The sequence below is a fragment of the Lolium perenne genome, chromosome 4 (genome assembly GCF_019359855.2).
Source record: "Lolium perenne isolate Kyuss_39 chromosome 4, Kyuss_2.0, whole genome shotgun sequence".
Lineage (NCBI taxonomy): Eukaryota > Viridiplantae > Streptophyta > Magnoliopsida > Poales > Poaceae > Lolium > Lolium perenne.
Window position 1 is genome coordinate 405239817 of NC_067247.2, and position 27039 is coordinate 405266855.

Consider the following 27039-nt stretch of genomic DNA (forward strand, 5'->3'; position numbering starts at 1 on the left):
TGTTGAGTCTTAGTTGTGAGTCCTAGATACATCTACGCGACTTCACACTATTATAATCTTACACGGTTGCTTCGGCCACCAACCTCCTCCATGAGGAGTTTTTGGTATTTATTTTTGGTTCTTTTGACTTTCTTTGAATTTCTCTTGATTTCATATTATTCTTGGTTTTTGTTCTTGTACTTATGGGAGATTCACCCAAGATTGGCTTTTCATGTTGATCTTTGCAAGCTTGGTTGAGTAGTACCTTACCAGTTTATTCATCTAATCCCAAGCCAATACCCACCTCTCACTACAAGAAAAGTTCAAATAGACAACGTCCCAAAATCGTCCACTAAGGGCCATTTTTCGTCGCCTATGGGCCTAACCCGACGATATGGGTTCTGTGGTCGAAACTGCGTCAGGCAAAGTCCTACCACGTTTTTGTCGGTCCGTCGCGTTCGGGCGCCCTCCCGCCACGGAAAATCGGACCGTTGCAGATGTGTTTTCGGGAGACCATTGACTGCTGACGTCATGCAAACTGACACGTGGCAGACGCCGTTAACTGGCAGTTAACGACGTTAACCGGCAGAAACCCCGTGGTAGATCGTAGGCCCACACGAGGCCTGCCACGCCTTAAGCGGGCCGACCCATTTAGTTTCCGGGCCGGGCCAGCTGACTTAGTTTGACCGGTCAACTATATAACTGGGCTGGTCCATTAGGCACGTGGGCCGGACCTAACCTCTAATGTTGACTTGTCAAAATTTAAATGGGCCGGCCCACTAAGCCCGCGGGCCGGGCCGAATGCCCTCGTTTGACCGGTCAACAGGCAAACGGGCCGGCCCACTAGACATGAGGGACCCACTTTCCTGTTATCGGGCCGGCCCATTTAACATATGGGGACCACCACGAACCAATTGGGCCGGCCCAAGAAGGTATTTGGCCGGCCCATTTAGCATGTGGGTCCAACTTTTTTGCTATCGGGCAGGGCCATTTAGTAAGTGGGGTCCACCATAGATCAAGTGGCCTGGCCCAACAAGCTAGTGGGCTGGCCCAAAAACACAGGTGGGTCCCACTTTCCTGTTATTGGGCCGGCCCATTATACAAGTGGGGTCCACCATATAGCAAGTGGGTTGGCCCAACAAGATACTAGGCTGGCCCAATAAGCAGGTGGGCCCCACTTTCATGTAATCAGGCCGGCCCAGTTATAAAGTGGGGTCCATCATAAAGCACGTGGGCTGGCCCAACAGGTTGGCGGGCCAGCCCAATAACAAAAGTGGGTCCCACTATCGTGTTAACGGGCCGACCCAAGTAGCCTATGGGACCCATGGTGTTGGCCCAATAAGTAGCTGGGTGATGAGGACATCCCTACCTCACTACTACCTCTGTCATTACCAACTGAAGATGAACCTGTTGTGAAGCTCAAGTCAGTTCGGATTGGACCTATTACAAGGGCTCGTGCGAAGCTACTTAAACAACAGGTGAACTTGTTCCTAAACGATACTTTGATTGATGAGAACTTTATACTGCCTAAGTCCAGTTATTTATGTATCATTAGGTATGAAGAGGAGACAAGCATCACACGAGGAGGAGAGGAGCAGCTGGCCAAGAAGAAGGACGTGAAGTTCGACATGAAGATAACCCATGGACGCGCGAGGGAGGAGCGGGAGGCATGCGCGAGAAGGGAAGACGAAATCCAGGCCAGCCCAGCACCCGGTCAGACCGGCCGCCACGCCCGGTCTCTGGCCCGGTCCGACCGGGCGGCACGCCGGCCGCACCCCGGCGCCAACCAGGTTTTCTGCTGACGCAGACCGGGAGGGGTACTGAGCCGAAATCAACCCGTCCGGTCGTCACCCGGTCCCTAGCCCGGTTTGAACCGGCCAGCCCGGTCCTAGGCCCGGTCGACCGGCCCCTAGACCGGCCGAGTCCGAGTCTGTCTCGACCAGATCTATTCTGGGTCGGTTGTTTTCGTACTTTTTCGACCTGAGGTCATCCCGAACACCTATATAAGTGCCCAGGATGCCCCACAAGTTGCTTGAGACCACGTTTAAGATAAACCCTAGTTCTTAGTTGTTTGCTCTGCAAAACTATTGAATCCCCTACACCATATTGCTTGATATTGTGTAGATCTAAAAGTCTTGTGTGATCTGCTGTTCCATTGGGAATTAGACGGTTGCAACTTACCGCTTCGTGGTCGGCGGCTACGTGCGCAAGTGTGTGGAGTTGCGAATATCTTGTAGGGTTGAGAGCTGTTGCATTGGTGACAGGGACCAATCAAGAGATCTCGTTGCGTCATACAAGTTATCATCCACTTCATCCAAGTTATCTCCGCTGCTATCATCCCGTGATCATCATCACCACCGTTGCTTACTGAGAAGATCGGGCCACCCCTTATCATCTTGGGTTGGGACGCCCACTTATGAGCCTAACCCTAATTCGACTTGGACAGGCCCAAGTCAAATAGACTCTACTAAAACCCTAATTTGGCCCACCACATGACCTGGCTACATTATTCCCTAATAACAATGCTACGATACAAGACTGGTACAACCTTAGACTAATCATCATATCAACGGCTGTCCTAGTGTACCAGGCTGGCTGGATATCCTCATCATGATGTTTGAATATCAAATATGCTACCTTGTACAAATAAGATCATCACTTTTGTCACGTGACGAACATCGCACATGCATTCACTTTATCCCTAGTGAGGTAGCAAAAGAAAAGGCAAAACCATAATAGATCATGAATTTGTTGTCACTATCCAATCACTAAAACCATGCTACTCCATCTAATACACACATCATCCCACACCCGCTCTTGCATAATAGTTGGATTAAAACCAATACTTAAGAACGGGGTACATAACATGCATCTATCAATAAATCTTACACATAATATGATCATATCTCATACAAAAATATCATAGAATAAGGATCCACCACGCAAAACCTTGTTTTAAGTTGTGAATTTCAGGAAACCATCATTTGGAAGGTGGGAGGACATTTATGAGCTAATTGGAATGAAATAAGAAGATCTCCTATTGAAGCCAAATTGATCTGGATGGTACACAGGCTTTAATTAGCGGGCACGGTCGGGGGCCACCCTTACCACACACTCGTACGATGCGCCGTCGCCTTCTTGAAAGATCGAGATGTCGCCTAGAGGGGGGGTGAATAGGCAATTACAAACTCTTGCGGATTTGTCTTGTAAGAATGCGGAATTAAACTATCGTTTAGTTTACAAGCACAAACCCTAAATATGCTAAGCTCAACTAAGTGTAACAATAGCAGCTAGAGCTAAGCAAGATAGACACAAGATATATGTAGCACAAGTGATAGCAAGATATGTATACTTCAAGCACGATGGCTATCACAAGGAAAGAGAGCTCGGGTATAGAAATAACCGAGGCACGCGGAGACGAGGATGTATTCCCGTGTTCCCTTGCTTTGCAACAAGGTACGTCACGTTTGGAGGAGTGGAGGTCCCACGAAGGATTCCCCGCGCCACGAAGGCTCACCCTATTCTCCGAACCACACCCACGAAGGATAATGGCCCTTTCCTTATGGTTAGCTTTTCCTTCGCTCCGGAGATGGCAAGCTCCACAACCACTTCACAAGCTCCACGAAGGAGAAGCCCGGGCCCCTTCACAATCTTCCACGAAGAGATCACCGGGACACCAACCAAGCCAACTAGGAGGTCACCCTCCAAGAGTAACAAGCTCACGGTCTCTCACTCGAACAAATCGTGGTGGAGAGCTCAACACTATGCAATGATGCAAAGCAAGAACACCGGAGGTGTTCAAGTCCTTCACACTCAAATCCCACCAAAGCAACGAATGCTAGGATGAGATTGGAGAGGAAGAACAAGGGGGAAAGTCAACCAAAGACTCCAAGATCTAGATCCCAAGAGATTCCCTCACTTAGAGAAGAAATGGTTTGGTGGAAGTGTAGATCTAGATCTCCTCTCTCAAATCCTCAAATATGAGCAAGAATGGTTGGAGGAATCAAGGGGGAGAGCAAGTTCTTCAAATAGCAACAATGGAGGTGAGAGAATAGGAAGAACTAGTTGCTCAAGGTGGAAGAAGGGCTATTTATAGTCTAGGGAGAAAAATAACCGTTGGGGAGAAAACCGGGTGAAAATCGCATTAAAAACGGCTAAAAAGTGCCGAGCCGGCCCGGCAGGCCGGTCGAACCGAGCTGGGCCGGAGAGGCCGGTGGCCTGTCCGGTCGGACCGGCCCACCGACCGGGCGGGGCAGAAGCGCCCTAGGCGGCGGAAATGCCACAGCCGCGCGGGAAGGAGCCTGGGCGCGTGGGCGGCGGCGGCGGCAGCGCCGAGCGGCGCGGAGTCCGGGCGCGCGGGGCGCGGCAGGCGATGGGCCGGACGGGCGGCGGCCCGGTTAAAGTCCGGTCTGACCGGAGGGGGAGCTGGGCCAGGCTGGCGCGTGGGCCGGTGGCCGCCTGGTCGACCGGGTGGGCCGGCGTGCGGGCCGGCAGGCCGGGCGGCAACCGGGGCCTTCCCCTTTTTTTCTTTTCTTTTTCTTTTTTCTTCTTTTACCTTTTCTTTAATAACTATTGCTCCCGAACTCCGATTGACATGAAACAAATTCCGTTGGAAAGATAATAACAAATGCCATCCAATAGAAAGTGCAAACTCAAGAAATTGTAGGAGGGGATTTTATCATGAATATAAAAGGGTAGAACCTTATATCATGAATAACCGGTAAAATCACCCAACCTCGACAACGCAATAGAAGATGCATGCGAACTCTGTTTTCGATGAACTTGGGCTTGTTGTAAAGCTAGCAACAAGCTCAAGAACCTCACATAGAGAAACACCAAGAAGCAATAAGGATATGCAAAGTATGCAAAGGGAGCTCCCTAAGACGATGTGATCAAGTTACCCAACCGAAAGCCCCTCTTAATAGTGCGGCTATCTATCCTATAATCCGGTCTCCCAACATCCACCTTGAGACCGGTAAAAGGAAAACCTAGCAAGGCCATACCTTTGCCTTGCGCATCCCGCTTGATCTTGATGATAACTCTTCAAGCTTCACTCAAGCCGGAATGCCTCTCTTGACCAATGTTGCTTCGTGAAGACTCACAAATGCTCCCCCATACACTATGATGGGAAAGCTCCATTGATGCACATCTTCACAAGTCCATTATCATCAAATGGACGGCAAGTTTCAAGTATGTGATTCACTTGAGACGCTCATCTTGAACTTGCCGAACACAACCTTGTATCTTCACATACTCACATAAGATAGAGCATGGCTAATATTGAGTTCCACATAAGAACTTCATCTTCATTTCTTCTTATTGATCATCTCACATATATATATCTTCATACCGATGATCTTGATGCCAATACACAAGATATACCTTTATCTTCAGGGCATCCATACTTGAATCCAACACATGGAGAGCAAGTAGTACCTATGGAATATTCCTTCATATAAACTCAATGAAAACATTAGTCCATAGGGGTTGTCATTAATTACCAAAACCACACATAGGGGCAATGTACCCTTACAATCTCCCCCATTTTGGTAATTGATGACAACCACAATAAGAGGGTTTATATAATGAATATTAGTGACAAGTACGCAACTTATCCGAGAATAAGTTGTATACAAGAGGTTGTATTTGATATGGTCAAGTAACACAAAGCTACTAGCCCATATCAAAACCGGCTCTACTCACACAACTACAACAAATGCAATGGATGTGAGTAGAACCAATATATATAGAGAAAACTCCCCCACAATGTATGCACGTGTGATGAACATGAATTCATTGCATACATTGTCAAGATTAACCTTTGGGATAGTTTCCACTATATATATACAACCATGCAAGACATATAAATATGGAATGCATGAGAGGCAAAACACTTAAGCACAAACCAAACTTAAGTATAAAACCATTCCCTTAAACCCTCTAAACTTCTCCCCCATTGGCATCGATTGTCAAAATGGGTGAAAAATTTAGAAGGCCAATATAATGTGAGTTCCTCCCCAAAGTGTGCACTTCTCATAATTTGAGTGGAATCAAGTGCACATATCCAATGATGAATACTTGAAGGAAATCAAACTATATTGAGGATCAAAGATTGCATAAAGATAACATGGTGAGGTGAGCTTCAACAAATAACGCAAGCAAACAAAGATCCACTTGGACAAACAAAGATATCATGATAAGAGAGATATAGAGCTCTAAAAATAAGAAAGCTCCCCAAGGTTCGTGCACAATTTATAATGTTTGCATTTGAATACAATATGCACAAACATGGAATCCTTACTCCCTATATACCATTTAGAACACAACAAAGATAAAGAGAATATGCTTATCAAGAACAATTTGAGTCCAACAATTACGAGATATGAGTGCATGAAGAGAAACAAATAAACCAAGCACTCATAAATCTTCTTTACCAATAACACTAAAATCAAGAGGATAAGAAGATAGTTGGCAAAGAACAAGGATATCAAGGTGATGGATTAACGCTCTTATGTATATGAGTTTCTAAAGTGGACACAGTGATCCATAAAGAAACATGCACACACAAGAGGTTAACAAAATAGATAAGACAAGATATCCAAGATGAAGTCATAAAATATACCAAAGGATGTTTGCTTAAGAAGCATATATAGCCTATGGCTCCAATTTTCACTTATGGTATATGAATGAACTTCAACCAAGTTAAACCTCAAAAACATCACAACTAACAATAAGGGAAGTAGAGCTAGTTGGAGTGTTTTGAGAAAGGCAACAAGTATCATAAATATGGATTTATTTCGCAATTTCATCAATATTGCACATAAGAGCTCTTTGAGGAATTGATATGCAATAAATTGCTAGAGGGCATATTTGGGTAGGTGAATCATATGATATATATATATATTCCCAACATATGCATCTTCTCAAATTACTCAAATGTACAATAAAAAGTTTTACTTTAAAAATGAGTTTTCAAGAACCGCAATATTTTTTTTTGAAATAAATAACTTCATGCCAAGATACAACCTACAAGCGGTTGGATGCTATATGAGAATGCATGAATAGGATACTTGTTACCGAGATAGCAATGGCTTGATGTAGTAGATAAGAGTTCATCGATCATCCTAGCTTGACTCCAATTCTCATATGGTGACAACACCTTCCTTATAGATGAGACAAGCCTCCATTGCATCTCCAATGTACCTAAAACATTATTCAAGTACATCTTGGTCCCCAAACTTATTGGGTCCAACATGGTTAGACTAACCACAATATATAGGACACACTCCATATAAACATGTGCATATTTAGATGAAATTTGAATTTCATGCACATCTTAGCCATTTAGGATTTGATGGAGTATATCCTACATAATGGATCGAAAGAAGACAAGCATGCTATAAATATAAATAAATTACATATAAGCACGCACAAAGACTTTTAAAGATCCAAGGAAGATATACTTTGGAAAAAACACCAAAAGAATTGAATAAGGCATAGAGATTTCACAAAACAAATTTGTTGTCCAAATTATATCTAAGAAGTAAATCACAAAAGATTTGTTCAACAAAGTTCAATAAATGAACTAAGAAGAGACCATTGAGCATAAAGGATGAAATAAAGCAAACATGCTCAAAGATCTTATCTCATTCAACATATAAAGCATAGAAGAAGGAATGAGATAGCAAAACTTCCCAAAAGAGCAAGGTTCGAACAAATAAACCAAACCCTCACTTTTCACAATGGCACAATGTACCGTAAAGAAAAGCTATGTATTCCAAAACAAACACTTGATATGAATCAAGAGGATTTATCAAAAGATTTTTTTTTAAAGGGACACGGAAGACATATGGGAGATATAAAGATTTCTTGGAAATAAGGAAAGAAACTAAGAAACAATCCAAGGTGAAGATGGTCCAAAAATTCAACCACATACAAGGTTATCAATTGTCAAAGACAATGAGTATATTGGAAATAATTTCCGGTGGTGAATTGACAAAGATAGTAAGGATCAACTTCACAATAAAAGGCATAGGATAAGTATATAGAATTAAGCACTATGCATGGATGAAGATTCTTGATAACTTCAACTAGTCACACAATCACGCACGGCAATGATTAGAATAACTTGAAGCAAACGGTGTCCCAAATAAGATATAGAGATATGTACTTGAGGAAAAACCGCACCAAGAATTTCTTATTCAAACAAGAACCAAAAGATGAGCAATAAAATCTTTTTACTACAAGTGGAGCTTGTTTGAGCAAACATGCCACCTAGGAACAAGATAATTAAGAGCATCAACTCTAAAGTGGCATAACCTCATATGTTCACATTTTCTAGGCTTGTGATATGTACAAAACATATTACCCCCCCATAATGTGATAAGTCATTTCTTCCCAAACAAGAGGCAACTAAAATTCAACTAGAGATGATTAATGGATATTTAGAATTTGAATTTCTCATGAGTATGGCACACCACATAGTGACTAGATAATCTTGCAATATCAATACTAAGTGGTGGTACCCATGTACACACATTTTAAAGAAAGAGAGATGCACAAAGCATATCACTCCCCCAAAATGGGATGTTCCATTAATCACTTCAAAGAGAGCCAAATAAGATATCATCAAGATGCATTAGGCTCAAAACAATACACAAGTATATGATGAGTCAAACAAACATACTTGAATACACAATATAGGCAAGTAAGACACAACACATACATACACATATTTGGTACAAAACCAAACATGCAAAGGGGCAAGTAACTTACAATAGACATGAAGAGTTGAAGTATAAGTTACCGCAAAGAGGAACATTGGATATAAGATATAGATGATAATCCATACGACTTGGCTTGGTAAAAATATAATATATGAAGATCCCTTAATTCTTCATGAAGTAGCCAAGTCTCCAATGACCTCCACTTGTACCTATTGATCAAGTTTGAGATTGTTGGTCCCCAACCAAGTTGGGTCCTAAGAGATTAGTCACAATAGGCTTAGCAACCCAAATGGTTCTTTTCTTGAAACCACTTTGAGTTCCAACAAACTTGGCAAACACATTGCCATCCTTATCCTTCCCTAGAGAATAATCATCATCAACAATTATAGGGTTAGATAAGGTACCACCTAAGCAAGAAGAAGCAAAGTGCCCCTTCTCACGGCATAAGTAGCAAGTGTTCCCCTTTCTCTTCTTTATTGATTTCTTCTCTTGGGGAACAATATCTTGATTCTTCTTGGGAAGTGGCCTCTCTTCAACTTGAGGTCGAGCATGAGCTTGACCTTTACCTTGTGGCCGTTTCCCTTGGTGTTTCTCACTCAAGTGCTTCTTCTTTTTCTTCAATGGGCATGATCTAACATGATGCCCTTCAACCTTGCACTTGAAGCAAACCAACTTGGCCGGATCATCGACTTTATCTTGGCCCTTCTTCTTGTTGCTCTTGCTCTTGGACTTGTTCTTGTTATTGGAGTTGAATCCAAGTCCACTCTTGTCATTGGGGGATTGTTGCACACTTAGCATCTTGTCAAGTGCGGATTTCCCTTCATGACGCTTTTCCAAATCTTTCTTCAAAGAAAGGACTTGGGCCTCGAGCTCTTTGATTTCCTCTACATGGTTAGTTGAAATACAAGTACTAGAGGAAGTAGAAGCTTCATTGTTAGAGCAACAAGGCAAAGTGAGTAATCCAACACAAGGTGTGTCACTAGTTTGACTAGATGGATTACAAGGACTAGCACATGGCAATATAACATTTGTAGTAGAGATTGTGCTAACATCCATATGAGGCTCACAAGATGTTACCTTAGTGATACTTGCCTCATGAGCTAACTTTAGCCCATCATAGGAAATTAGAAGATCATCATGAGAGCTTGAGAGCTTTTTATGACTTTCTTCCAATTCCCTATAATTGCTAGTTAGCAACTCAAGTTGAGCCCTTAGCGCAACATTCTCCTCTAAGGTAGATGCTTCACAAGAATTAGAGTTAGTAGCACAAGCATCAACAATAGTTTTCTCATTTTCATGCATATAGGATTCAATTTTTTGTGTAAGCATAAAATTAGTATGCTTCTCATCTTTTAGCTCATGCTTGAGGAGAGTGAATCTCATTTCCTCATTTTCAACATGGGACTCCAACTCCACTATGGTTTCCCTATATTTATTCAAGGTATCCATAGAGTGTTCGAGATTAGCACGAGCTTCATTATTACCATGAAGAGAAGCATATACTGTTGCCATATTATGCACCAAGGTATTATATTCTTCATCATTATCATCATCATCATCATCATTCTCATCATTAGAGGATGTGTTAGGAGTCAAAGTAGGAGATACCTTTGATCCTTTTGCCATAAGGCACATGTGCAAACCGGAGGATGAAGATGAAGATATTCTTGAATCCTCATTTGAAGTCGTGTCTTGATCCATAGAGTGTTCGGTTTCCTCTACATTGTTAGTCAACAACCAACTAGAGGAAATAGAAGCATTTTGATTATGGGAACAAGACAAGGTAAGCATATCTTCATGAGATCTATGTAAGCGATTTACACATGATATGCAAGGACTATCAACACAAGCATGTAGGTCATTTTCAATGCTAGATGTGTTTAAGTCCAAAGAGGAAGCATTACAATGGGATAGAGATGAAGAATCATCACTATTGAGCACAATATCAACATTGTAATTTTCCTCACCACTCACCATATCATTACCTCGTGTCTTGCTACACGTTGGTGAAGTGAAAGAAGATGATAAATCATCACGGCCGGAGGTGGAAGCAACTTGGAGCTCTTCATGATGTGAAGGGGAAGAGAGCTCCTCGGAGGCACCACCAACCAAATGAGAAATGGATCCACCAAACATTTCTTTAAGCTTGATCCACATCTCATGAGATGACTTTCGCTTTATATATATCAAGAACCTACGAAAATCGGGTCTCAAAGAGAATAAAAGCTCATTAGATACTTGAGCTTCAAGATGTAAGTTTTTCTCATCCTCTAAAGATAGATTTTGAGAATCCATCGGAGGAGAAAAACCGACATCTAGAAATTGCTCTATATGTGGACACAAGGTCCGAAGCTTACAAAGCAAGCAATTTCTCCACAAAAGATAATTTGTGCCATTAAAGACGATTGTGTCATTGTGCACTATACTAGCCGACATCTTTACTCTCAAGGCGGTGAAGCCTTAAACAAGGAGAGACCTTGCTCTGATACCAATTGAAAGATCGAGATGTCGCCTAGAGGGGGAGGGGGGTGAATAGGCAATTACAAACTCTTGCGGATTTGTCTTGTAAGAATGCGGAATTAAACTATCGTTTAGTTTACAAGCACAAACCCTAAATATGCTAAGCTCAACTAAGTGTAACAATAGCAGCTAGAGCTAAGCAAGATAGACACAAGATATATGTAGCACAAGTGATAGCAAGATATGTATACTTCAAGCACGATGGCTATCACAAGGAAAGAGAGCTCGGGTATAGAAATAACCGAGGCACGCGGAGACGAGGATGTATTCCCGTGTTCCCTTGCTTTGCAACAAGGTACGTCACGTTTGGAGGAGTGGAGGTCCCACGAAGGATTCCCCGCGCCACGAAGGCTCACCCTATTCTCCGAACCACACCCACGAAGGATAATGGCCCTTTCCTTATGGTTAGCTTTTCCTCCGCTCCGGAGATGGCAAGCTCCACAACCACTTCACAAGCTCCACGAAGGAGAAGCCCGGGCCCCTTCACAATCTTCCACGAAGAGATCACCGGGACACCAACCAAGCCAACTAGGAGGTCACCCTCCAAGAGTAACAAGCTCACGGTCTCTCACTCGAACAAATCGTGGTGGAGAGCTCAACACTATGCAATGATGCAAAGCAAGAACACCGGAGGTGTTCAAGTCCTTCACACTCAAATCCCACCAAAGCAACGAATGCTAGGATGAGATTGGAGAGGAAGAACAAGGGGGAAAGTCAACCAAAGACTCCAAGATCTAGATCCCAAGAGATTCCCTCACTTAGAGAAGAAATGGTTTGGTGGAAGTGTAGATCTAGATCTCCTCTCTCAAATCCTCAAATATGAGCAAGAATGGTTGGAGGAATCAAGGGGGAGAGCAAGTTCTTCAAATAGCAACAATGGAGGTGAGAGAATAGGAAGAACTAGTTGCTCAAGGTGGAAGAAGGGCTATTTATAGTCTAGGGAGAAAAATAACCGTTGGGGAGAAAACCGGGTGAAAATCGCATTAAAAACGGCTAAAAAAGTGCCCAGGCCGGCCAGCAGGCCGGTCGAACCGGAGCCTGGGCCGGAGAGGCCGGTGGCCTGTCCGGTCGGACCGGCCCACCGACCGGGCGGGGCAGAAGCGCCCTAGGCGGCGGAAATGCCACAGGCCGCGCGGGGGAAGGAGCCTGGGCCGCGTGGGCGGCGGCGGCCAAGAGCGCCGAGCGGCGCGGAGTCCGAGCGCGCGGGCGCGACGGGCGATGGGCCGACGGGCGGCGGCCGGTTAAAGTCCGGTCTGACCGGAGGGGGAGCTGGGCCAGGCTGGCGCGTGGGCCGGTGGCCGCCCGGTCGACCGGGTGGGCTGGCGTGCGGGCCGGCAGGCCGGGCGGCAACCGGGGCCTTCCCCCTTTTTTTCTTTTCTTTTTCTTTTTCTTCTTTTACCTTTTCTTTAATAACTATTGCTCCCGAACTCCGATTGACATGAAACAAATTCCGTTGGAAAGATAATAACAAATGCCATCCAATAGAAAGTGCAAACTCAAGAAATTGTAGGAGGGGATTTTATCATGAATATAAAAGGGTAGAACCTTATATCATGAATAACCGGTAAAATCACCCAACCTCGACAACGCAATAGAAGATGCATGCGAACTCCGTTTTCGATGAACTTGGGCTTGTTGTAAAGCTAGCAACAAGCTCAAGAACCTCACATAGAGAAACACCAAGAAGCAATAAGGATATGCAAAGTATGCAAAGGGTTGAGCTCCCTAAGACGATGTGATCAAGTTACCCAACCGAAAGCCCCTCTTAATAGTGCGGCTATCTATCCTATAATCCGGTCTCCCAACATCCACCTTGAGACCGGTAAAAGGAAAACCTAGCAAGGCCATACCTTTGCCTTGCGCATCCCGCTTGATCTCGATGATAACTCTTCAAGCTTCACTCAAGCCGGAATGCCTCTCTTGACCAATGTTGCTTCGTGAAGACTCACAAATGCTCCCCCATACACTATGATGGGAAAGCTCCATTGATGCACATCTTCACAAGTCCATTATCATCAAATGGACGGCAAGTTTCAAGTATGTGATTCACTTGAGACGCTCATCTTGAACTTGCCGAACATAACCTTGTATCTTCACATACTCACATAAGATAGAGCATGGCTAATATTGAGTTCCACATAAGAACTTCATCTTCATTTCTTCTTATTGATCATCTCACATATATATATCTTCATACCGATGATCTTGATGCCAATACACAAGATATACCTTTATCTTCATGGCATCCATACTTGAATCCAACACATGGAGAGCAAGTAGTACCTATGGAATATTCCTTCATATAAACTCAATGAAAACATTAGTCCATAGGGGTTGTCATTAATTACCAAAACCACACATAGGGGCAATGTACCCTTACACTTCTCCACCTCAATACAAGTACTTTCCATGAAGGGACCAGAGAGAGATAGCAGATGCAGCCACCATAAAAAAACACACCACAGAAGAGGAAATTAGATCTAAAGAAGGAGGAGATCCCCATCGACTCTCACCAAGATCTACCACCTCTAGATCATCCACGCATCCATCATCCCACACATGTACTGAGAGAGAGAGAGAGAGAGTTTCATACTTGTAAGATTAAGGATTTGAACCTCTATTCCTATATTGGTTTGTATTTGATTCGATCTTCAACTATTGTGGCTTGTTACGGTAATATCGAGATGAACTCAATTTACATTGTTATGATATTATTGTGCTTTTCTCCTCGCATGTGTGAGTAGATCCCCATAGGTGTGGGAGATGCAGAGGATTGGTGAGATGTGATGTGTCTATCTTATTCCATCTATTTGTGAATTATGATTGTGATAATTATATATGAGAATGAATGTCTATGTGCACCTAATGTTGTTATCTAATTTAAGGGCCCAAATAACATGATCTTGAGAACTCTAGTCAGGAACTTGTTTGCTAGTGAATCGGCGACCCCCTGAGTAACACGACCGATATCAAAGAGGATCTAGCATAACTCAAGGACAATAAGGAGCCACCAAGATTAACACTTTGATCTAGTTTAACCACCTTAATAGATGTGTTGACCATAGTTTTGGTAACAAACAGAAGAATCATTGGAGTCAAATGAAATCTAACAAGAGGATTCTTACTTATTTAGGTTGCTTGCCTAGTCACATATAAATAAGAAGAATTATATTCACTTATCACACCTATTCCACCGGGCACATTCACTATCACCATGAACCGTGTTTCCCTGCGCCTAATCTTTCGTCTGCAGGAACTAAATACAACTCTCAAAGCTGTTTACTTTTATGCATTTTATTTTATTGCACTTTCAATATACAAAACTCTTATATTCACACTCACCTTTTTCATTTAAATTCTTTATGTCAATTCACTCAAGACCCGTGACACCTTGAGTGCAATAGAAATACCACAGGTAAACACTCTAATAGGCTCCTCAATGGAATACGATATAAAATAGTACTTCCACGAAACATGCTCTAATGAACATGTGTACTTGCAGGCCATCAAAGACCTTGTTGGGCCTAACAATAGTTGGATTTGGAAAGCTAAGGTACATTTGAAGATAAAAATATTCCCGTGGCAACTTTGTTACGATGCTATCTTAACTAGAGACAATCTTAAGAAAGGAACTGGAAGGGATCTCCTATTTGCTCGTTTTGTGATAATATATTGTGAAAAATGAAAATCATATGTTCTTTTCTCGTGTTATTGCAATAGCGACTTGGGGGGTGTGTTGGTGCTTGTGTTGGAGCTAATAGTTGTCCTTCTAATAGGTGGCAGGCTCTGGCTTGGATGTGTGCCTATATGACAGGAGATAAATAAATTCTAATGGTTGTCATTTTCTGGTTCATTTGGATTACCAGGAATAAGATAATGTTTGATGGGTTCGTGCTCAAAAATCATGTCGCAATAATATACAACATTTTCTCTTTCTTGAATTATTGGGCGGGTCTTTATGATGATGGCGATGCTCTGAAGATCAAGAAGGGAGCGGAGCAGCTGATGAAAAAAGTGAGGCACGTGTCACAGGATATCAGTGGAAGTGATATGTCTGCAACAACTCCAAGTGTCTCCAACATCCTGGCGATTCAAGCTCCATGATCTAGTTATCTTTATCCCTGGTGGTTCAGTTGGTCTTATGTTGAAATTTGTAATGTCTAGTTGTTTGGGTGTGTTGTTCTAAACTTCTTGTTAGAGCTTGCTTTAGTATCATCAGATTTTCGCCCCCGTAGTGGATGCTCGATTTCGAGTATCTATCAGCAGGTTTCCTGATGGTGCGAGGGCGGCTTCTTTCCCGTCTCCTTTTGCTGCATTTATGGTTTCCATTATGTAGCAGCAATGAAAAGGGGTAGCCCGTTTGGAAAAAAAAAAGTTTTCCTGACCTCCCTCTTTCTTCCCTTCTGGTACAACCCTTGTAATCCCATCGCTGATGTACTTTTGCTAACCCAATTTATTAGAAAATTATACCATAGGGGACCCCCTATGGTTTGACGGTAAAAAACACATACACAACCATACATCCATACAAATACATACTGTCATGTATTCTAACATAGTCGAGCGAGAATTGAACTATAATCGACCGCTAGCCACCTCCATATTTTTAACCTTAATAATTGACAGAAACTTGGGTCAATGTCTGATGTTCTTGTCCATTATTTCAGATCAGCTTTCTGCCATGTTGGTAATCCCACGATCAAACTGAAAAGACTCCTCGTTTGTGTAATCCCATGAAACAGAGTCTTCCCTCATCCCAAATGCTAATGGAATATTCAAGATCCTATTGACGTCAACAGATAGGAACAACATAGCCTTTATGTGTAGCAAACACCAGGTCAAGCCATTTTATACACAACAAAACAATTGTCAACTAGTTACACAAATATACAACTGCACACCACTCTCAAAACAACAGTTACAATCACGCACACAGCACACAGCAATCACACATGTTGGTTAACTTGGCCTTCGCCACAATTAGACAAACCACAGTTACTACCTCTCTACAGCTACATATGTAGCAGTGACCACCCCAACTTTAACTGGATCATCGTCTGGCCCTGCCACCACCACCAGCACCACCACCACTAGAACTCAGCAAACAACCACAAAACAGGCAATACTATTCATGAACAACAGAGACAATTATAAGCTATCCCTTCCAGGAGTTAATGTCTTGTCTATCGAAGATACAATTTCGCTGTTGGGTGTTGTTAGAAGGTGGTCTAGATCATCGATGTCGCTATCATCGACGATCGACGCGTTTGACTCCAAGCCATCATCTGAAGCAATAGCACCTTATCAGTCACAAGCAGTCATTTGTGGTCTAACCATTAGTGCCAGCAGGAATATAAGGTAATAAATATAGGTACTGTTGTGTATTTAATTATTTTTATCCCATATTCTGACGTGTGAAGAGTGAATCAAAAAGTGTTTAGGTATACGTGGATGCAGAAGTAGTGGTAGCCATAGATTTCAGGGAACTGTCTGAGAATTGATGTTGTTTATTGGAGGATCTATGTGGCACAGAGAAACTTGACCAATTTTTAACATTACAACTTTTCAAATGTTCATACATGCTCAAGCACATTGGGCATCTGAAGATTCAGGTTGCAGACTACGTAAGACCTCAGATGTCTACACAACATGGAATTCGCAGAAAAGGGTAAAGAAAATTACACAGTATATCTTAATAATTCTAATTTGATTTATCATCACTATGCAATTTTAAGACATGCTAGAGCAAATATAATATCAAAAACTGAATCGCTGAAATGCTTCATTACAGCCACTTAATGGAATGTGGTGCAAGGACTGATCAATATAGTTTTTTTTTTCCGAAATGGAGATCATCCCCTGCCTCTGCATCGAATAGATGCATACGGCCTTTATTTCCTTATTAAAATGTAGCCAAGACTGATCAATATAGCTAAGCATCTACGCAGTCAAAAATGGATCTGTACAATGCCATGCAGAGCAGCACTGTGGCCATACACACAAACATGCAGCGTTGAAGCTAGAGGATCAAAGCATTGGGGTCAGCCCCATTTCTTATGATGTAATCTTCCAACAATGAACAATGAAAAGACAAGGTTAAGAAGGATTTGATCAATTCGATAGGGTTAACACCAGCTCCGCACAACATGGAGAGACAGAGAGGGGAGAGAAAAATACCAGAAAATTCAAGGTGTGCACTTCCATCTCCAACTGCATTAACCTTAATGTTTTCAGGCAGTACACAGTTGCAAACAGAACCTGTGATTCCACAATATAAAGCCAGAAATAATTGAGAATTGCAATAGTAAAGGAGAAGTACATTATGAATTTGTGTTGTAAGACCTAACCTAATCGGGCAAGTCGGTTGACCCATCCAGGAGTCGGCTTTCCCGTCAAACGCTTGCAGACGTCAGCCGTGAAATGGTTACAGTTCTTGACAATCAAGTGGTAAGTGTCGCCATGATAATCCTCGGCGAGATCCTCTAAGAAAGTGCGAACTTCGGAACGGGACATATCGGTGGTACCCACACACACCGAGCGCCTGAAGATGAAACCAGGACAGCTTTTTGGTTCTACTTGGAAGACTCCGCTAGTTGGGTATTCGTGGGCTCCAAACCCAAACTCCATGCCATGCACTGCAAAAATAAAGGTTACTGGAATGGTCAGCCATGGGTGTTCAACTTATAGATAGTTGCATGAAACTGATGTGCACAAGAACCACTTCACGTGGATTTAAGTTTAAGTTGATCCAGAAAATGGAAATGCTAGAAACTACAGCCTGTAGGGATTCATAGAAGAGTTTGAAAGGCCTTGGTCTAGAGCAGCTAGCTCATAGTACTAAAATGGAAAGGACTGTACTAAATGTCTGAAATACGCGTGTCGAACAGGCCAAGCCTAGTCTAGTTAAAAGACAGCAATAAGCGAAACCGTATGTAGTTAATTAGGATTATGGAGTTTCGTCGCGCCAAACCACTGGGAAACTTATGAGTGTGAGTACAAAATCACAGCCATGTAACTGTACTGTAACTGGGAATGTAAGGCAGTCTTGGAAATCATTTTACTACAGTACTACAATTGGGGTAAAGTATGGTCTCGCACGGTAGCAAAACATGAAGGAATCTGGAAATGAATGTACCAACCAAGGAATTAAGTGGTTGTGCTAGTCTCTCTTATCCGCCGCTCGTGGTATCTACTACTCCAATTAAGCTAGCTAGAATTAGCATGGTATGTACACATGGTCGTACTAGTTAGCATCAGAGATAGTACTAGAAGGAGGCGAGTTGGTAGGTAACGAAGGAAGGTACCTTCGACGCCGGAGTGAAAGATGCCGAGCCCAAACCAGTAGAGGTAATTGTTGATGGGGGAGATGTCGTAGATGTTGAGGTACACCTTGACTGGTGCGGCGGGCGTAGGAGGAGGAGGCGCCGGTGGCGGCGGCGCGGCGCTGAACGCCGGGAGCACCCGCATGCGCATCCTCCCTTCCTCCTCGATCGTGGTAGCTTGGGCTTCGGCTGCGCTTAGCTCCACGGCTTCATCCGCGCGCGCGCGGTCCAACACAGATCTGAGGCTCGATTTGGCCGGCGGCTCCAGCCTCCAGCTCCTCCTCCCTCGCTCGACGCTCGTCCGTCGAGAGGAGAGGAGAGAAGAGAGAGAGATTGGGGAAATTCTTTCTTTGTGGGCTAGGGGCAAATTGGGCAGAAAAGAAGTTTTTTCCTTCTTTGTGCCGGATGGGCGAGTGCGTCTCTCGATTGATTGGGAAAGAAAGCAAAGGTAGAAGAAGCAAAGGCAGCAGCAGCTGGCAAGTGAGTGAGAAACAGTACCAGTTCCCCTCTCTAACCGTTTCTGTCCTGTCCTAATGTTCGTGTCAACCACCTGTCCTAAACATAAAATTACTACCTCTGGTACATCAACTATAGCACAGATGGTTGGCAAGGAAACCCATTTAGAGAAATAGAAAACGAGACGACCTACCTACTGACCTCAAAGCTAATTGGAGCCAGCCAGCCAGGTCACATGCTAGCCATCAGCAGCAAGACGACAGAAAGAATGCCATTATGCAACTTCAGATGCACACCATCTACTACTACAACATCTTCCACTTCGATTTAGTACAACACATGGTTTGCAATTAAAGAACTGAATATTTCCTCCTCCACAGACTTATATCGCCCACCCACCAAATCTCCTTGTTATTATTATTATTACTACTACTACTATTATTATCACAAATCAATGCTGCAACGGTTTCGCTCAAAAATATCAGCGACAGAATCAGTTTATGATCATCAGACGGTGTAGTGCTGGTTGTTGATGTCATCCAGGTCGATCCCTTTCAGCTTGGCCGCCGTCTCCACCTTCCCCTTGAGCGTGTGCAGCGCCCTCAGCCTCGCGATCTCTGCACGCCGCTTGGTCTCCTCTGCCATGTGCCCCAGCTCCACCGACGCAGCCTTCTCCCGCCCCGTCCCCGCCGACTCCAGCCCGTGCAGGGTGCGCTGCTCGTGCGCCCATGCCGCCTCCCGGGTCTCACGCCCAAAGTTCTTCTGGCTCGAAAACGCCACCTGAAATATCGTACCAAACCATGCATGTATCAACAGCCATCCTCACAGTTCAGGCCATTCAGGTTCACAGATTACACTAACCTTCCTGTCGATCACGAGGTTCCAGGCTCTCCCGCTCAGCCCATACCGCACCGCGAACTTGATCGGGTCCAGGAGGAGGTAGATGATGATGTTGTACACCCAGATGGCGCCCGTCCAGCCCCACCCGATGCCTCGGATGCTCGCCAGCTTCCAGTTCACCATAGCAGCCAACACAGTGGCGAGCTGCATTATCATACACACCCTTCATTCTTAGTGTCAAAACATCACTAGACTACCTCAAGCTGGTAATTACAAGTCATCGTAATAGATAGGAACTCACCAGCTGAGCAACGACAAAGGCGCACATGAGCAGAGCGCCAGGCCTCTCCATGAATGACCAGCCCCTCGACCGCGTCACGAATATCAGGGCTTGGCTGATGGTGCTCACTTGGAGGTAGACGGCGGAAGCCATCATCTCTGTGTTCCTGGCGATCGTTTCACTGTCTTTGTCGATCTTGTCTATATTCAGCGTAGAAACCTTGAAGATGCGCTGCACATAATTACATGGAAAGAAACAAGTGAGTTTGCAAGCCACAAATTGTCATACCAACAAGTGCCTATGTGACAAGGATGAAATAATATTTACCACGAAGAACTCCGTCTTGTAAGCTGCCCAGAAGAAGAGCACGGTTGTTACGGCCATATAAGTCCCCAGGACCACACCGGTTGCAAAGATCTCTGCTAGCTTCCAGCTGTCGGGAGAGGGAGATGGCTTCACCTTATCTTTGGAGATGGTCATGATGGTTCCTGAGCAGTAGTCATCACCACAGTTATAAAACTATTGATATCCATATTTGTAAATGCATTTCTGATGAGAAGATAGCAAAGTTCTTTACCATCGTTAAGAATAGCTATCAGAAGAACCATCATTGGAGGGAAGTCAAACTCCCAAAAGCATGCCAAGAGCAAGAACCCAAGCTGCACAGATAAGGTTTGGATCATTGATATGAATTCCAAAATGAACAGTGAGAGCATCAGCATTGCAAGTATGATTAGGAGCAGGAATAGAAAAACTAGTATGTTTTAATGGAATCTACATCACCCACAGAATCTCTTTGGAAAGATTGAGCAAACAAAGAACACTGCCGGGTTAGCTCTGGCTAGCTAGATACTTAGTAAGGTTGGTACATAAAGGGTACATGGTACTTTTGATCCATCTACAAGGGTTCAGTCGAGAAATGCTATCTAACACGTTTTGGCAAGCTAAATTAGCCTGCAAAAACATCTCATATTAGGGAGCAGAGAAAGTAGCATTTACTAATATACAAGCAAGAAAGTTGACCATACACTAATTATTCTCACGAACTTGTCATGACAAAAATAATGTAACTTGGTAATCAGATGGTAGCCAAAGGGTACACATATCTTAGGCAACACAAACTTACCACTATACGGATGGTGATAGAGACAGCGTATATCTGCAATAGAACAGAACTGATTAACATCAGACAGTTTTGCTTATTACCAGAATGAAATAGTGTTTCTGTAACACATGAAAGGGAACTAGTATTTCCTCTTTGAAGAGAGCTCGCATGATACAGCCCATTCTTCCTGAGATAGCAAGGTAGAAAAATATATCTTATGCACTGTAAACACACTTAACTGTATAATTTTTCATCCGCTGAAAAATTGCACGGCTGGTCAATACAGCACTGATGATCACACTCAATCCAGGTTCTGTCAAAACTATATCAGAGGCCCCACGGGCAGCGTCAGTTGCATCAGCCACGGCAATTCCAATGTCTGCTACCTTCAGGGCAGGTGCATCATTAACTCCATCTCCCGTCATCCCACATATGTGCTTTCTGGATTGTAGCCTTTTGACTATTTCATATTTGTGCTCTGGAAAAGGAAACAAGTTAGAGTGATAAACCCGATGGTTTAAAAGAAGAGAAAATTAAAGCTCACCAGGGAACACTCCAGCAAACCCATCTGCTTGCTCAATCAACTCATCCACTTGTAGGACTGCAATATCACCATCTATCTTGTCACCCAGCAAAGATGATGACGGATACATGTTTGTGCCCATTCCTAGCCTCCGTCCAGTTTCCTTACCAATAGCCAACTGATCACCTGAATTGTTTTCCCAAGGGGCATACTCATTACGATAGTGAATCTAGGGAAACAGAAGGATCTCCCTGATGTTTAAAGGTTATTCAGCCATCACAAAAGAGATTCTTGTGAAGCTCGGGAAAGCTACTACTGCTAGTAGGCTAGCATGTGAATCAGCACTTAACTACTTAAGCTCTTTATTTTGGAACATCTGTACATATTAGAAGTTAACATTTTCAGACTGACTTGCCAATATTTCCAGTCTCTCAGGAACAGCCAATCAAAGGGAAATAAACAATATACCATTATCAAAGCATGTGCGATCATTGCAATTCCACTATGCCAGAAAGTGATTTTTTTCCAATTTGGTGTACTAAAAAGGTACCTGTAATCATTTTTACGCTAACTCCAAGGTCAAGAGCTCGGCGTATGGTTTCAGCACTATCATGGCGGGGAGGATCAAAGAGTGGAAGAAGACCAATGAATTGCCAAGGTCCACCAGCACTTTCCTTGGTACCTTCAGGAACTTCCTGCACAATGAAGGAAATTAGCAAGTTCTATAGGTAATGGACCAACATATCAGTAGAAGGCTAGCATTTAATCAACCTGATATGCAACAGCAAGTGACCGCAGCCCTCTCTCAGCAAAATTGTCAATTACTTGATGGACCTTTCTTTCAATCTCAGATTTATTCCATGCCAGGTTCAGAATCTGCAAGAGAATTATATGAAACATAAGCATATGAACAAATGACGTATCCTTGAACGAAAAAATCAGACTCCATAAGTTTCTATACCTGTTCAGGTGCACCTTTGCTAACCCTGTGCATTTTACCCTCAGCGTCCAAGTACGTCAGCGCTGTCCGCTTGTCCGTTGGGTTAAATGGAAGGAAATGGACTTCTTCTATGCCAGCACGTGCCTAACAGCAGAGAGATGAGAATAAAATTAGGTGTGCAGTGTCCCTAACAACAGAAATTCTTGCCATACTCCCTTAATCGTTGTACAGGGAATAGAATCTACCGATGAATATGAAATCAAGATGGTATCGATTACAGCTAAGGCTGTTATTTGGTGCACTATTTAATCCCTAATTGAGCAAACCAAACAGGCAGTAATCACTAGAACCAGTTAAAAGTCATAAATGGAAATTACAGAGAGATTGTTACCTCTTTTGGGTCTGGCAACATTGCCACAATAGCAAAATCGATAGCATCTTGATTCTCTAGTCTTGAAGCCCTTGCCGCCATCAACACAACATCATTTTTCTCATAACCTCTTGTAAAAACCTAGAGCAAAATATTTCTGTCTCAGACCTTAGGAACAGGTACAATTAGGATCATCATGGATACAAGTTCTGGGATTTATGACCTCAATTATATTGTTGTCTACAGTCAGTTTGTTGAGTGTCAATGTTCCTGTTTTGTCACTGCAGAGCACATCCATTCCGGCCATCTCTTCGATTGCAGTCATTCTTTTGGTAATAGCACCCTGCAGACAATAATTAACAGAAGCAGTCACTTCCTAGAATACAGTTACCCACCTTTTTTTATTTCGGTGGTAGCCAGAAAGCTCTGGCCATGGATGAATATTCAAACCTGTTGTGCCAGTTTGTGTGACCCAATAGCCATAGTAACCGACAGAACCGTGGGCATGGCAATTGGAATCCCCCCAATGAGAAGCACAAGAAGGTTATCGACTATCTTGCGGTACCCTCTAGATTGAAGAGCCCACATGACAATCAACTCGATGGTCATCCCAATGGCAATGGAGCAAATGCAGAAGTTCCCGATTGAAGTCAGAACCTGAAAGCGTCCATGAATTGCAGCCGGTATCATGAGTTTTCAGCTGACGCTGGAGTAAGTGAAGTGACACGGCTTGCTGGATACTCTACCTTTTGAAAGTGGCCCACGTGAGTGGTTGATTCAACGAGATGAGCTGCTTTCCCAAAGAACGTATGGATCCCAGTGGCAATGACAACTGCTTCAATCTCACCTTGCTTACAGGTAGAACCGGAGTAAACTCCGCCTCCAGGATGCTTAGTTACGGGTAGTGATTCTCCCGTAAGTGCAGACTGCAAGGAAAAAGTTATTAGCACACCTCCTTGTATCAGGATTCTTTTAGTACTTAGCAGAACTAGTGTAATAAATATGCAATAGGCAGAGGGCATAGTTGAGTTGAGCTGACTAAGAGACCTGATCGATTTTGAGTGGATCGCCCTGGAGAAGTCTTGCATCCGCAGGAATTATGTCTCCAAGTTTAATACTGATTATATCACCTGGAACCAAGAAGGATGCATCTAACTCATTCCAGGTTCCATCACGCAGAGCCTAGAAAAGAATGTACCGTGAGCACATAAGTATGAAAAAAGGGGCACCATATCCATATATGGTGATCCTCGAGTGCTAGTGCTGCTAGGTAGTACTCGGAAGGTGATGAGGTGGCATTGATCACCTTGGCCTTTGGCGCAAGGCGGGCCATAAGCGCAGCAGCGGCATTTCCGGCGTTGTTCTCTTCTATGAAACTGATGGTAGAGTTGACAACCAGCAGCACCATGATCCCGATGAAATCGTGGTAGTCGACGCCCATTTTCTGTGTCAACATTGAATGTTGCAGTTACTAATTAGCCAAAGAGATTATAGTAGCTAGCTAGTAATAATAATGTATTAGAGTTCCAAATGTCACGAATACGTTTGGTAATTGGCTAAATGGAGTTCCAAAGAAAGATAAGGAACATATTAGAGTTGGGGTGTGCGCCTTATACTGGGCTATATGGACGGTCCGCAATGATTTTATCTTTAACAGAAAGAATTTCCCATCTTTTATGCAGGTTATTCCCTTGGCTACCCACTGGATCCATACGTGGTCCTATCTACAGCCAGAGGATGTGCGCAATGACATGGATATTGGGTGCAACCGTTTGGAAATGGTAGCACGGGATATATACAACCAGTGCGGCTGGCGTTCTGAGAGGCGACTCACATAAAGATCTTGTGGCGCGTTGTGCTTTCGTTCTTTTTCTTTTGGCTAGTTTTTATGGAAACCTTGAGTGACCCGTGATGTGTAAAACTTTTGTGCATGTCCGTACTTTAATAATGCAATAGAAAGCTGTATGCATCGATCGATGCAGAGGCTGGGGCTTTATAAAGTAGCTTAGCTCATCACGGGTCACTCAATGTATAATCTGGAAGAGTGATAGTGGGTACCTTTCCCCTGAGATTCGTTCCTCCATGGGCAAGGGCAATAGCCATGATAGCGGCGGCCTCCATGACCCACGAGAGCGGATTCCACATGAAACCCAGGAACTTGAGGATCTTGCTCTCCTGCAAAGCATTTATCGACGAGCCGTCGCGGGATTATCAATCACAAGTTGTGGAAGACATGAATGAATTATTATTGATTTGGAGAAAGGGCTAATTAAGAAGGCAATTGGCATGATGATTAGTTAGATTTTCTAAAAAAAATGATGATTAGTTAGTGAGTACACACATGTTTTTTTGTTCTAGCTTGATGTAGACAATTTAAATGATTATTAGTGATTTGTAAAAAATGACTAAGATTGCAAATGGCATGATGATTAGGGATCGAGTACATATACTTACTAAGAAGGCAGCTGATTATTAACGATTTGGAGAAAGTATTATGGAGGCAGTTGGCATGGTAGTTAGAAAGTAGTACTAGTACATACACGCTTCTCTTCTAACTTGTTGTAGCCGAAGATGTTGACCCTCTGCTGGGCACCCTCACTGGTTAGTCCCTCCTTGGTACACTTGAGATGGTCGAAGACCTCCTCCACGGGGATGTGCTCCTGCAATTAATCGGTTGATTTGGGTTTGAGAAATGATCACTGATGAGTGGGGGAGCAGTAGGTAAGAAGCAGCAGTACCAGATCGACGGTCTCCCTGCTGATGGCGTCCATGGCGGAGAGGCCATTCGCCTCCACCCCTTTAGGACTCTCCACCGAAGGCGGCTGCTCCTCTTTGCCGTCCATGCGGGCGCCAGGCAATGGACTCAACTCAACTCTGGAGCCCCTTGAGTTGGCGAATGGGAAGGGAAGGATGAAGAAGACGACGAGCAGGTGGATGATGCGGAGGCGGGGGCTGGAGTATAAGTGGAGGGTGAAGGCAGGGGACACGGCGGCGATCGAGAGGGAGGAGGGGCGTCCCGGCGGCCATCGGCATCGGTCGTGGCTCCCTATGGGTCGTGAGTGGCAGCAAGGTTGGCTCCATCTCCAGCAAGGGGCCAACGAGGAGCGCCTAGGTCTCCTCGACTGTCGTCTTCTCCCTAGCTAGCTCCTCTTCGGTCTCGTCGCCGGCGGCGGCGGCGCGTCTCACTCTTCTCTCTTTGGGTTTTTTTTTTCTATACTATAGTACTATGGTCTATGGGCGTTCGTACGGACGGATTGGATGGACTCTTCCAACGGCTGGTGCCAATCAGCCTAGAGCTGATCGAACCAGGCTGGTCGGTCAGTCAAACGCCATTGGTATTGTCTCTTCAAAGTTAAGATGTCTTTGTTTTTTTTGTTTTTCTTATAGTTGCTGCCCACGTTACCAGGAATTTCACGATAATCTTTACTATTAAATTTCTATCCGGTGTTCGTATGTGTACGTCAAGTCGTCAACCTCGAACGATCGGATCGATTGACATCGTTGAAGAATCCGAACAGCGCAGTCAGCACAATCGAGCCCAGTTCAGAATCGAGCCCACTTCACAAGGGACCGGCCCAGCGTTTGCCCATCTCCCATCGCGGAGATCATGTTCTGCGGCCAATCTGCCAGCCTCATCCGCTCACGCGCATCGGCTTCTTCCCAGTTATTGTTCCTTATGGCTCTAAATCCAGCGAAAAAAAAAAAAAAGATTTGCATGCTCTGCTCATTTGGGAAGGGCCAGGATTGCTTCATCTGCACGGATCGGAGGCTCACATGGAAGAAACGAGAAAGAAAGCAAAGGCTAAAGAATAGAAAGAGCCTCTGTGAGGATAAGAAAGTGTGGTACAAATTTAGCCTTGTTTGGCATGATACGTAGCATGGCACGTGGGTAACAAACTAAACAATCCACATAAATTCATTTTTACAGAAAATTAATCTATTATTACAATTAAAAATACGCTCTATTATTAGTCCAAT

At 43.7% G+C, this 27039-nt stretch overlaps 2 protein-coding genes across 2 annotated transcripts; both read right to left on the minus strand.

The window, feature by feature from the left end:
• Positions 1-16041: 16041 nt before the first annotated feature.
• LOC127297475 (deSI-like protein At4g17486) lies at positions 16042-18979 on the minus strand. Its single transcript, XM_051327786.2, has 4 exons — positions 18530-18979; positions 17573-17860; positions 17403-17483; positions 16042-16510 (listed from the first exon to the last, which is right to left on the minus strand). The coding sequence occupies exons 1-4, from the start codon at positions 18696-18698 to the stop codon at positions 16374-16376; spliced, it is 675 nt and encodes a 224-aa protein (XP_051183746.1). The 5' UTR covers positions 18699-18979; the 3' UTR covers positions 16042-16373.
• A 309-nt stretch (positions 18980-19288) lies between these two features.
• On the minus strand, positions 19289-26357 carry LOC127297474 (plasma membrane ATPase 1). Its single transcript, XM_051327784.2, has 20 exons — positions 25800-26357; positions 25602-25721; positions 25120-25236; positions 24368-24505; positions 24109-24243; positions 23808-23987; positions 23512-23718; positions 23285-23404; positions 23083-23202; positions 22713-22835; positions 22523-22627; positions 22302-22446; positions 21773-21937; positions 21468-21706; positions 21250-21282; positions 20701-20782; positions 20451-20611; positions 20145-20354; positions 19865-20047; positions 19289-19783 (listed from the first exon to the last, which is right to left on the minus strand). Exons 1-20 carry the CDS (start codon positions 25902-25904, stop codon positions 19511-19513), a joined length of 2961 nt encoding a protein of 986 aa, XP_051183744.1. The 5' UTR covers positions 25905-26357; the 3' UTR covers positions 19289-19510.
• Positions 26358-27039: the final 682 nt, after the last annotated feature.

Bases quoted from the DNA above. Each gene is read 5' to 3' on its own strand.
- LOC127297475 (XM_051327786.2), bottom strand. From the start codon at position 18,698: ATGCGCATGCGGGTGCTCCCGGCGTTCAGCGCCGCGCCGCCGCCACCG. The intron at 17,484-17,572 runs GTTAGGTCTTAC...GTGGAATCACAG, and splicing joins CAACCGACTTGCCCGATTAG to GTTCTGTTTGCAACTGTGTA. The intron at 16,511-17,402 runs GTATTTTTCTCT...CTATTGCTTCAG, and splicing joins TGCACACCTTGAATTTTCTG to ATGATGGCTTGGAGTCAAAC.
- LOC127297474 (XM_051327784.2), bottom strand. From the start codon at position 25,904: ATGGACGGCAAAGAGGAGCAGCCGCCTTCGGTGGAGAGTCCTAAAGGG. The intron at 25,237-25,601 runs GTATGTACTAGT...AATGCTTTGCAG, and splicing joins ACAAGTTAGAAGAGAAGCGT to GAGAGCAAGATCCTCAAGTT. The intron at 22,836-23,082 runs GTAACAATCTCT...CTCTGCTGTTAG, and splicing joins TGTTGCCAGACCCAAAAGAG to GCACGTGCTGGCATAGAAGA.